Source organism: Loxodonta africana, chromosome 10, assembly GCF_030014295.1.
Source record: "Loxodonta africana isolate mLoxAfr1 chromosome 10, mLoxAfr1.hap2, whole genome shotgun sequence".
Classification (NCBI taxonomy): domain Eukaryota; kingdom Metazoa; phylum Chordata; class Mammalia; order Proboscidea; family Elephantidae; genus Loxodonta; species Loxodonta africana.
In genome coordinates, this window is record NC_087351.1 from 87,365,871 (window position 1) to 87,378,835 (window position 12,965).

The window sequence follows — 12,965 nt, forward strand, 5'->3', positions numbered from 1 at the left end:
CCAACCTAAAGTCTTGAGAGGCACTCTATATCACACCCTTAGAGGAAGTTCACATGTTTACATGTGCTGCAGGTATGGTGACAACTGTCCTGGTTGTCCTGGTTTGCCCAGGACTGTAGGGTTTTCTGGAATGCAGAACTCTCGGTTTTAAAGCGGGAACAGCCCTCGGCAAAACAAGTCTCCTGCCCACCACAGCTGTCAGTCACCTCACCTTTACCTCAAGTGTGTATACGGCTTTCCCAAGTACTTTCACAGACATTCTTTCATTTATTCCTCAAAACAACCATACAAAGTGGACATTTATTATTTTCTTCTTCTAGCTGAAAAACCAGGACTCAAGAAACAAAGTAATTTGTCCAAACACGTACAGTTGAACTCTAATTTCCTTACTCCTAGTTCATTCTATATAGAGCAATGATTATTATTATGATTACTATTATTTATTGCAAATGCTAAAGTATTTTTACCAAAAATATTTAACCTGAATGTAATCAAGCCTTTAAATCTAACTTCCAGTTTACAGAAAAACCAGGGTAACAGAAGAACAAGTGAACACCTCAGGAAAACAAAACAAATCCAGAATGTGGGACAATCTATAACATATCTGGCCTGCCTTCTTCAACAATTCAATGTCCTAAAAATATATTAAATAAAACAATCAGTGTTGGTGCTAGAGGGAATTGTTCTAGATTAAAAGGCTTAAGAGACATAATCCAATGTAATATGGGGTTCCTGACTGGGTTCTGGACTGCAAAAAAAAAAAAAGTTGTAAAGGACATTTTTGTGGGAAAATTGGAATGTTAACTGGGTTCTGGGTGAAAATTGAGAATATTAATGTCAATTTGTTTAGATATGATAAAAGTATTGTGGTTACCCAGGAAAATGTCTTTATTTTTGTAGATGCATTATGAACTATTCAGGGGTGAGTTGGAATCGACTTGATGGTGATGGGGTTTTTTTTTTTCTTGGTATCATGATTCTTATAATTTACTTTAAAATGGTTCAGTAAAATAAACAAAACGTATACATATTTGAAGCAAATACAGCAACACGTTAACAACTGTTGAAACTAGCTGGTGAACATATGGGTGATCACTGTACTGTAATATTTAAAATTTTACATACTAAAAAGTAAAAGAAAAAGCAATAGAAGAAGTCAGGTGATGAAAGTAACTCAATCCAGGCACCTGAACAAGGCCCAAGGGTTCTGGGATTCACTACAAAAGTTACATTATTAAAAGATAAGTACTTGCAAAGGAATAAGCCTATTTTAGTGTTTCGTTTCTGTGATTCCTCAAAATAGACTTCTAAAATAAATTATTTTTTTAAGGCTCTTACCTTCTGCCCTCCTTCCAATTTCTTGTTCTGGAGTTGGGTAAAAATCTGGAGATTTTCTTGCTGTAGCTTCTGTTGTTCAGCCAGACACTTTAACACTAAACCCTGCAGCCTCTCAACTTCCACCTGCAGAGTGCTACACGCACAGGTAGGGGGCGTTGGCGGTGTTCCCTTCCCAGCACAAATTACTGCAGAAGTCAGCCGAGGAGGCTGTAGGGACGAGAGAGAGAGATCACAGGAGGTCCTGCCTAAGTGCCAACCCAAACTTCAAGTACACTCAAATTTTACTTTTAAAGTAACAAGATAAAACATGGAAGTATACACAAAAGAAACAAAAACACCGGGATTACAAGAGCAGCTGACTCTAACATAACAGGGCAAGAGAACTCCCAGTTTCCATGTGTTATGAACAACAATCACCGATTCTGGGGGGCTTTGCAAAAAATTTTAAAGTGTATTAACATCCTCTCATTTAAAATGCTAAAGTGGGGAAAAGCGTATTTTGATTTAGAACAAGTCCTTCTGATACAGTGAGGATACGGTGTCCTTATGATGGAAGTGAGGGCACTGTGATCCACAGGGTCACTACTCAGGAGACGGAGTGGATCACACTTAAGAAGAGATTTCAGAAGTATTTAGTAAACAGGACGACCAAATCAATTCTAGAAGGCTAAAATGACAGAGGTCTTCAAATATTCATCTTGAAGTTTCACAGGTTTTATTACCTCTTCTGGAAAGCTTTTCAGTAGTCCCAGTCTGGATCATTCTCCCTTCTACTGTATTTTGCTTATAGCAGGGGTTCACAGACAACAGCCCATGGGCCAAATCCAGCCTACTGTAAATACAGTTTTTGTATTTGTAAATACAGTTTTTGTAAATACAGTTTTACTGGAACACAGGCACACTCGCTCATTACACGTTACCTATGACTACTTTTGTGCTACAATGGCATAGTTGAGTAGTCACAAAAGAGAGTGTACGGCCTGCAAAGCCTAAAATAATTACTATGTGGCCCTTTATAGAAAAAGTTTGATGACCCTGGCTTACAGTTTTATTGACCACAATCTGGCTTCTTATCAAGGTTAGGTGTTGCTCCCTCACTAGACTACAATGAGCATTACTACTTACTTATTTAGAGTCTCCAACCCAATCTAGCAGTGTCATGCTTGCTGAACTGAATTTGGATTTTGGAATTTCAATTTTGGTACTTTTGAAGCAGAGAGAAGAGAAAGACAATCCTCTGGTGTAGAAAGGCATTAGCCTGTCAGAAATGTGAAAGGATAAATTCCTTCCTGAGCAACTCAGTGTAGTCTTGGGCGAGGCTTTAAGCTCTATTGAACAGACAGTATAATAAGTTGATCAATGCAGGGCAGCAGAGAGACCAATGAAGACACAAAAGTTTCCGCTGAGGCCAGGAGAACTGGGCTCAACTCACAGCCACTGTTTACCTAGTTGTGATTCAAAGGCAAAAGGCTTAGTTACCCAGGCAACTCCTGGAGGCTTGTGTTCTGAAGGAGCTTCAGAGGCCACTTTGAGTCCTTGCAGCTCTTCATAGGGCAGGGTATCTTTCTCAGATTCTGAAAAAGCTGCACTCAGGGGAGAGGGGCTGTCAGGCATGGGGATGAATTCTGCGTTTTCCAGCTCCTATGCATATAAGAAAGAATCTTAGCAGTTACATTTGCAACAATTTACTTTCTCCCAAGTTCCCTTCTCTTGCTATAGCTTTCACTCTGTCATGCCACCAGCACCCTCTAGTGGGCAGGACTATTGTGGTTAACAATATATCTCACCCTAGTTGCTGACAACTTGCCATCTCACCTCAGAGCGTTAATAGTAATGCAATGCAAACTCAAAGTCAAGAACACAGTCTGGAGTGTCCCCAACACACTTGTCCTACATATTCAGCAAGGTGGGAAGCTCTGAGGTGGTGGCAGTGAGGCAGACCGCCAGGCTGCTAAGGGCTGGGGCTGGAACTAGACAGAGCAGTGTACGTTTCCTCCTCTCATACTCCTCAAATAACTATCAGATTTAGTCTTTTTGGAAAATCCTTTTTTTTTTTTTTGGTAAAAAATTTAAGATTTCACAGACTGTAAATGTTCACTGTAGAAAATAAAAAATATAAATGGGCAAAGGAAGGTAATAAAAACCACCAGTAATTCTGTCACTCAAAGATAACCACTGTTAAAATATTCAATATACTATACAGTTTTGGAGACATGCTTCTATGCATTACATATTTTCTAGGAAAAAAGAGACCATACTGCTCAGATATTCCATCCTTGCTGCGTATCGTTATGTTGTGAACAACTTTCCACATAAATAAATATGCTCCAACATTTTCAATGGCTGCACCTCAATTTCATAAACCATTTCCCTAATGTAAACTATTTCACCTGTCCCAATATTCCACTTCTATAAACCAGAGTAAAAAATCATAGGTTGATCTTTGCTCACATGTACTACAAAAACTGCCTTCAGCAGGGAAGGTTGTATTAAATTACATTCACTTAAACAATATGGGTATGAGAACATTTTATGTATCATCTTGTAGTAAAGAAAAGAATGGGATATTTGGTAGAAATATTTCCAGGCAGAAATCAGAGAACTAGAAGTCTGCTGCAAGACAGTTTGACAGGACCTGAGAAACTGAGAGATCCTGACAGCTCCTTCTGCTCCTTGCAAAGGGCCTGATATTTTATCTAATGTGCGTCTGCCAAAGCAATTACCTTTCGAAGCCAGCCAGGACAGGAACTGCTGGCCCCACTACTGACCCCCACGGCCTCAGTGGGACTGATTAAACCTTCCATTCCTCGGTCTGCTTCCATCGTTCCTCGGAAGCCTCTACTTGGATCAGGAGTCTCAGATTCCTGCCGACTGTCCTCCTCTTCACCGCCACCGCTGCCGCCACTTCCTGGGCTGGAGCTTTGAACCACTGACAAATACACGGCACAGAAGTAGAGACATTTGCTATGAGACAAGATTTACCATCCTCCAGCCCCACTTATCCCAGGAAAACCCATCAGTTGATGTCAAGCTGATTATCATTCAGAGCAACTCATGTGCGTTAGAGTAGAACTATACTCCAGTGGCTGAATTTTTGGAAATAGATCACCAGGCCTTTCTTCTGACCTGCCTCTGGGTGCACTTGAACTACCAACTTTTAGGTTAGCAGCCAAGAGCATTAACCGTTTGCACCAACCAGGGACTCCTACCCCTGGAAAGGTTTCTAGAATTGCATGACGTGGAACGGCAATAGTGCAAGTCAGATACAAGTCACTACATTTTTAGTTTTTAATGTAAGGTATTATGAAGATATTGGTATACAAATACCTGATTCCTTTGTATCATCCAGCACATTCCAAGTTACCCATATGAACTAGCTCATGTGTGGTAAAGAAATGAACTCAATCTTAATATGGGCTAAAGGAAAACAATTAAGGAACTAAATTCGCCAAAACTAAAAACAACTGCATGGCACAGTCTAAGGTTAAGTGTAAAGGACCGTTTGCAATCACCTGCTATCCTGATCCTGCTGAAGCAGCAGACGGGAAAATGCCAAGACAAGCTCTGAAGCTTGCTTTTTTGTTTTAAATGGCTTTTTAAAATTATGTTATATTTGAGGTATACGTAAGACTATTCTAACATATATGTAAGTTTTGATGCCTAACAATAAACTTACATGGCTCCACCACCTGAAGAACTAGAATTGTGCTATCCACTAGCCATATGTGGTTTTAAATTTAAATAAAATGAAAAATTCAGTTCCTCAGTCACACTAGCTACTTTTCAAGTACTCAAAAGTCATATGTGGCTAGTGGCTACTATACTGGAAAGCACAAATAGAGAACAGTTCTATTACTGCTGAAAGATCTATTAGTGCTGAACACTACCTCTGTCACTGTTATCTGTCTTATGAATTCCTTCCTTCTCTGGCCTCTGACCCAGATGAAAAGACTCTGAGGAATTTTGTATTTAACACTTCCACTTAAAAAAAAAAAAAACAACTCTATCACATATTTATATATCCTTAAACAATCGTTATTTATTTTGCTTGTTTTGGAACTTTATTAAAAAGGTACGTAGAGTGCTACAAATTGCTTTTTACACTCTACATTATGGAAATATTTGTGGATGTTCATTTTCACTCCTGTATAATATTTCTCTGGGTGGTTATAACAAATTCCAGCAACAAATATTTATTGAGCAGTTACCATGGGCCAGGCGCTGGCTGCAAATAAAATTAATGAACAAAAAAGACAAAATTCCCCTGCTCTTGTGGGGTTTACATTTTCCTGCCAATGGATGTTTGCTTTTAATATTATGTTTTTCCTTTAAATACCACTCCTGCAAAACAAAACTGTATCAGAACAGCTGTGCTTAGCAGAAAGATGTTTTATCGTTTGCATCAGATATTAACATGCACAAACAGATGCTGAACAATGGACTATTCAAGTAAGCTGATAAAAGATGTGATAGGTTTGTGTGTGAAATGTGTGAATGAAAGTTCAATAAGTCTAGATCAGACTTTCAACTGTTTCTTTTTGGGGAATTAGTCTGTTTCTGTTCTGGTTCTTTTAACTGTTTGCTTCAACAAAATATCAGAATCCAGGTACTGAAACATCAAAGACTACAGAGATTCTGACAGGTAGAAAAACCAAACAGAACACAGACTGAATTTTCTGGCATGGTTCCAAATAATAGAGAGCCATGAAGAAAACAATCAAAGGAAAATTATCAGAGCCTTGGCCTGATCTTCCTAACAGTGTTAGCTGAGTCTTAATTCCAAGGGCCTGTTTTGAAAGACTATTTCTGTAGGCTGGAATTCCCCTGGGAAAACCATGGAAGTAAAGGGCAGAGAGAACCCATAGCCCCTAGGATTGTAAGGAAAAGAACAATACATAAGTCACATTATAATGTAGGGCAAGCCACTTAATTATTTCCATATGCAGGGAGGCAGAGATGCACTCTCCCTCTGACCACAACATAAAAGTCATAACTGATTGCAAAACCCACCAAAATATGATCCTCCCTCTTAATCACTGTATTGCCCATTTCCCAAAGAAATTCCCTATTTTCCTTTGAGTTTTGGAGGCTGCATGAAATCCAACCCAAAGACCCACACTTCAGGAAACCACTGGTACCTGAGACGTGGTTACTTACCAGTTCCGATGGATAGGCCACTGCTATTGGAACGGATGGTCTTAGAATTCAATACTTTCTCTGAGGAAAAACATTCAATAGGTAAGTGCTGTATTCAGATAAAGCCTGGAAAAGTGAGAAGACTAGCACAGGGAGATAATTGAGGAAATAACTACTATCCCTGACGCCAGATGACTTTATAATTATTAGTTATTGCTTTAGAAATTAATATCATAGGCTAAGCACCACTAGCTACTTGAACTATATTCACTATCTAAAGCAGCAATTTTTCACCTTGGCTGTTCACTGGAATCATTGGGAAGCTTTAAAAAGTAATGATGTTTAGGTCCCACCCCAGAGACTCCGACTGAATTGGTCAGGGGTTGGGTCTCGGCAATGAGATTTTAAAAACTCCCCAGGGGATTCTAATGTACGGCCCAGGTTGAGAACCACTCATCTAAAAGGATGGACTTGTAAACCCTTACACAACAAACCACGACAAGCCACTGCCGTCCAGTCAATTTCAACTCATAGCGACCCTACAGGACAGAGTAGAACTGCCCCACAGGGCTTCCAAGGCTATAAATCTTTACAGAAGCAGTCTGCAACATCTTTCTCCCTTGGAGCAGCTGGTAGGTTACAACTGCCGACCTTTTGGTTAGCACCTGAGCACTTTAACCACTGCGCCACCAGGGTTCCTTAACCCTTACACAGGCCTTTATAATTTGTTCATAACACAGTAATCTTTATGCAGAAAGCATTTATGATTTAAGTTTTCTTTTGAAAGGTATACTAAATGTTTCTCACAAAGCATGAACTCAGGTAAGTAATTACTGGATGACGAGATATAACAAATACTATGGAAAGTGGGGCAGAGCCCAAAGTTATCATGTTGCAGAATGATCAAGAAAGTAGCAGGTAACAGAGTTCTGGAAATGACAATGTTCTGTCCCTGCCACTAGGTATGGCATCCCTGATCATAAGACTTACAGAAACAGTCTCCTTTCTTCAGGACACTTTTGTTTCCAAGAATGTGACCACCAATACCCTAGGTGTGGGTCTATCCTCTGCGAAAACCGTCCCAACCTCACACATACGAAATCCTTACCAACAATGAGAATAGTATGCCAGCCACGGCAAGACAGGTCTGGGACGTGATGCAGAGATCCAAAAATAGGCCGAGGCCAGGAGGTACAAATATCAGAGCCATGAGGTCTCTCAGTGGGGGTCATTGCCAGGCGGCCATTACCACCATTGCCCCAGGCAAAAATGTGATTATCTAGAAAAAAAAATTAAATAGCAAGTAGTTTAACAGGACAGTAGCTTCCCAATTCTCTGTTTCCCATTTTTATGCCCCAGCACTAGAAAAACTTCCCACTACATCCTCAACGAGGGAAAGCTGCTTATTCCACTATACAAAGCCTAAACTCTTCCAGATTGTACCTGGGTAAAAATGACCACTCCTCCTATGTAAAGCCATCATCCATTTATTCATTCACGTACTCATTCAACAACTTTGTCTTGGTCCCTCATTCAACAAATATTTATTGGGCATCTACTTCATGACAAGCACTGTTTGAGGTGCTGGGGATAGTGCAGTGAACAAAACAAAGTCCCTGCCTTGTGGAAGTAACATTCTCATGGGGGGAGGAAACTGACAACGCATAAATGAATAAATATCTACTAATTCAGGTAGTGTCATAAATTGGATTTTGTCTCCCATAAATGTGTGTATCAATTTGGCTAGACCATGATTCCCAGTATTGTGTGATGGGCCACCATTTTGTCATCTAATGTGACTTTCCTATATGTTGTAAATCCTGCCTCTATGATGTTAATGAGTGGGGACGGGTGGCAGTTGTGTTGATGAGGCAGGACTCAATCTACAGGATCAGACTGTTTCTTTGGGGATATAAAAGAGAGAAGCCAGCAGAGAGACAGGGGGACCTCATGCCACCAAGAAAGCTGTGCCAGGAGCAGAATACATCCTTTGGACCCAGGGTTCCTGTGCGGAGAAGCTCCTAGTCCAGGGCAAGACTGATGAGAAGGACCTTCCTCCAGAGCCAACAGAGAAAGAAAGGCTAGCCCTGGAGCTGACGCCCTGAATTTGGACTTTTAGCCTACTTTATTGTGAGGACATAAATTTCTCTTTGTTAAAGCCATCCGCTTGTGGTAGTTCCGTTATAGCAGCACTAGATAAAATAACAGATAGTAATAAGTACTATGAAGAAGATAAATGGTCTAGAAAAATAAGCGGAAATAAGGAATTACAGAGTCTGGTGGGGTGTCACTCTAGATAAGGTAGTCAGAGAAGTCCTTTTTGACACTTGAGCAGAGATCTGTTTGAAAGGAGGGAGACAGCTGTATGGATATCTAGGGGGAAAGCCTTCCAGGCAGAGGGAACAGCAAGTGCAAATGCCCTGCACAGGGCACATGAGTAGTTTGAACAAGGAGCAAAGGGGCCCCTGCAACTAGAGCAGAGTAAGAGAGGGGACAGTGGTAGAAGAGGTCAGGAGGTGGCTGGGCTCCTTGTCATACAGGGCCATGCACACCATTGTCATGACTTTGGCTTTAATGGTTGAGATAGAAAACCACTAGAGGTTCTGAGCAGAAGGTATTTAAAAGGATCTCTTAGGCTGCCATGTGGAGAACCAATGCCAGAGGAGCAAAGATTGAAGCAAGGAGACTAGCTGAGGCAATTGCAATAACCTGGTGTGAGATAAGGAGGCCTGGACCAGTTATAGTGATGGAGATGGTAAGAAGTGGTTGGACATATTCTGAAGATAATCAAGAGGATTTGCTGGTATATGGGATTGGGGGTATAGGATGGAGCTGCCATTGAGATGGGAAGGCTACAGGAGGAACAGGTCTGAGCAGAAAACCAGAAGTCTGATTTTGGATATACTAAATTTGTTTGAGATGCCTATAACTTCTATCCAAATTAGGGTATTTTTGAACAACAAGAGGGTGCAATTAATGATTAAGCCAGGATAACAGGCATGAATCAGGGCTGACTAGGGAAAACTGAGCTATTTATTACATAGCCTCCTATCTTTACACATCCAAATCGAGTTGTTCAATAAATGAGTCTGGAGGGTAGGGGAGGTGATATAAAGCTGTCAGAGTATAGAGGATTTAAGGAATGAGATCACTTAGGGAGTGATGGTAGACAGCGGAGCAGCAGAGGATTGAGCCCTGCGGTACTCCAAAGCTTAGAGGAGTTGGATACTGCTATCGTGACACATGATATACCTGCCTGTACTAGTCTATTTACATGCACTCTACTAGACTATGAGCGGAAACCCTGGTGGCGTAGTGGTTAAGAGCTACGGCTGCTAACCAAAAGGTAAGCAGTTTGAATCCACCAGGTGCTCCTTGGAAACTCTATGGGACAGTTCTACTCTGTACTACAGGGTCACTAGGAGTTGGAATCGACTCGACGGCAACAGGTAATACGGGTAAGACCATGAGCTCCTTGTGGACGGGGCTTTCTCAGACTCATTCTATACTCCCAGAGCCTAAAAGAGGACCTGGAGCATAGTAGGCACTCAGTTTATGTTTGCTGCATGAATGAAGCTATCAAGTACAGTTCAGAGGAGTACAGGAACATTCATCAAGAGGTAATATGTCCAGTCACAGAACGTCCCATTCTCAAGTTTAACTGAGGAAGTACACAGACTTCCTCAAGAAACATTAACTCTCTAAGGGCCTGTCAGAAAGTGCTGTGGAAGACTTGTCGCACTAAATGTAAACCTCAGTGACATCTTGACCCTGTCCCCTTCTAGTTATTGTCTCCTTTTATCTAAGTCTGACCTAAATAGTTTGCTTCTGAAACCCTAGCAGCTACTCTGAAAGCTGGGTAACTTAATTAAATATGGTAACAGATCACTTATCTGACACTATCCCTACACAATAGGTACAGACCAGAAGAAAACAAAGACATCTCAGAACATGGGCAGCAACAAAAAAAGATGAAATGAGTCAAGAGATAAGAAGATGAAAGGTGATTTGTTGTTCACCAGTCATAGGAAAGAAGTGGCTACAAAAATCAAGAGTTCAGAAGATGCAGGAAGACAGAAAAGAGTTAAGAGAAAAAAGAAAGAGGGAAGAGAATGAAAGATAGCAAAAGTGGCAGTAAACAAGAGAAGTGGTGATAGGTGAAGATGATACAGAGACAGCTATGAGAGAAAAGAGAGAAGAAAAATCAGTTAGGCTACCTCAGAAATCTGAGAGACACACAATATAGAGGAAAACAGCCCTTCAAGCCTCAGCAGTCCATATGGACATCACTGTAGTACAGCTGACTTCAGCAAAGGAGCAAAGTTATTGTTCTTTCCAGCCAACCAGCCAACATTTATTAAGAACTTGGTGCTGGGCGAAGGTATATATAGAAAAAAAAAAGTATTTACTAATTCTTGAAACATTTTACCAAAAAAGTTGAAGATTAAAAAAGTAGGGAATTAGAATACTAACTTGCCATTACCTAAAAATCTGACTTTTTAAAAATAATTACTATGTTGAATACATGAAAAGTCAATGAAACTCCTTATGCATAACAACTGCCACCAATATAATACAAATAAAAAAGTAAATTATGATCCAGCTATACAAAAAAAAACCCAATCCATCTCTCTCCCAGTCAAGAATTAAAGCATAGCCATTTGCCCAGAAATCTTGAAATGCTGTGGACAGACTCACCATCAGTGGCAGCAATGGTAAACTCATCACCGCAGGAGACCCTGATCACTTGCTTCCCACCTAAGGGTCCCCCCAACAGGTTGATTCCTAGACGCTTCTTATAATTCCCAACACCCAGCTGCCCACACTTGTTGCAGCCAAAGGTCAGCAGCCGGCCTCGCTCTGAGAGAGAAGCAAAAACAAATAACCAGGCACAAACAGGTCAAGGAACAGAGGGAAAACACAACCAATGCAGAGCTCCCTGGAGTAGCTTCTGATGATTGGAGTGTCCAGACATAAAGCTAGCTCACAGTCCTGGACCTAGGACAGCTAGGTTATCTAAGAACTATGACCAGTTCGACCCAATAGGTGACTCAATATTATATTTTCTCTCCACTAGTGCATTTCAATGTAGAAAATGGGTACTACGTGACTTAAGAGCACTCACAGAAAGTGCTAGTTAGAGACAACAGGTGTCTGGAATTACAGTTGTGGTGTTTTCATTAAGAATGTATTTATTTTGCATTTATAATAATTATCAACAAAAACATGTGCTTGAATATGTAATTTGTTAATGATGATGCTGGGGGGATCAGGGGAATGGATGTATTGTTAAGAAGAGATAATACTTGATAAACAAGACTGAGCTAGCAGAGCATGTGTATACAGCTGTAAATCAACTCACCATCAATAGCAGCTGTGTGAGTCTTGCCTGGGGCAATGGTTCTGATCTTATAAAAGGACAACTGTTTGGCCAAGGTAAAGGAAGTTGTGTAGGGAACTTCATGGTACGCCTGAAACAAGGTAAAACACAAAGGTTTGTGACGTAAAAAGTGGAGGTATAATCAGGCTGGGAAACGGTCCTGGTGCCCAAAAAGCCTTTCAGACACGCCATGTTACTAAGAAGAAGGTGCCAGGTAGCTCTTCATCTCCAGTTGAATACAAGAAGAAATAGGCTCAATAGGTAATCAGAGGGTTTAATTAGCATATGTAGTGGGACTTTCTGACAACAGAAGTTTCAGATTCTGAATTAGGATATGCGAAACAGGAACACTCCATCCCAGAAAGTATTTAAGGATAGAATCATTGGCATTTGTCTTAGTTATATATTCTGCATACCTAACAAGGGCAGGACAGAGTTAAAATACTGAGGATGCTCTCCAGCCCACAAAGCAGCCAGTTTAATATGATCTAATTTCATCTATAGGGCATTGTTTCTCAGCTTGTTAAAAACCATGTTCCTTTTGTATAAGCATAAAAAACCCATCCTCTCACATACACATCCTCTCAAATTTCACAAGAAATCCAATATTACAACAAAACACAAATCATGTAATGGTAATTCTGAACATGCTTTTTCAAACTACATAGACACCCTCCCCAGCCTCTACACAGAATTTGTACTCATTCCCCTAACTAAGAATCACAACTTAGTAACTGAGTGATTCTGACTCATAGCAACCCTATAGGACAGAGCAAATAGGACAGAGCAGAACTGCCCTATATGGTTTCCCAGGAGCGGCTGGTGGATTCAAACCTTTTGGTTAGCAGCCTAGCTCTTCAGAGACTACTTAAAAATTAATCTTTATCTTTTTCATTTGAGTCAGCAAACTGGTCTCTTGATTCTTTAGCAATGACAAAGAGAAGACTAAGACTTAGTATCTGGTGAATTTCATGACATCCTTGAAGGGGGAGAATGGTAATTACATTTAGTAAATCTGCACAGGATCTGTGCTTTGAGAGCAATGAACCCAAAAAATTCTGCAGGGAAGCGATGCATGGAAATATGTTTCTTTTCATAACATTAATTTTCT

The 12,965-nt window shown here is 40.5% G+C and overlaps 1 protein-coding gene across 3 annotated transcripts in view; it reads right to left on the reverse strand.

Annotated features, from left to right (window-relative positions):
- NEK9 (NIMA related kinase 9) overlaps positions 1–12,965 on the reverse strand; it is a 50,254-nt gene that overhangs the window by 8,004 nt on the left and 29,285 nt on the right. For 2 of the 3 annotated variants that reach the window (XM_003408779.4, XM_064292759.1), the window contains exons 15-21: positions 11,837–11,945; positions 11,173–11,334; positions 7,583–7,753; positions 6,496–6,555; positions 4,062–4,267; positions 2,818–2,979; positions 1,339–1,545 (exon numbers count right to left, since the gene is read on the reverse strand). In XM_003408779.4, the coding sequence (XP_003408827.1) occupies positions 1,339–1,545; positions 2,818–2,979; positions 4,062–4,267; positions 6,496–6,555; positions 7,583–7,753; positions 11,173–11,334; positions 11,837–11,945 (1,077 nt within the window). The remainder of the gene's footprint in view (positions 1–1,338; positions 1,546–2,817; positions 2,980–4,061; positions 4,268–6,495; positions 6,556–7,582; positions 7,754–11,172; positions 11,335–11,836; positions 11,946–12,965) is intronic. The other variant, XM_023546371.2, reaches the window with a different exon arrangement.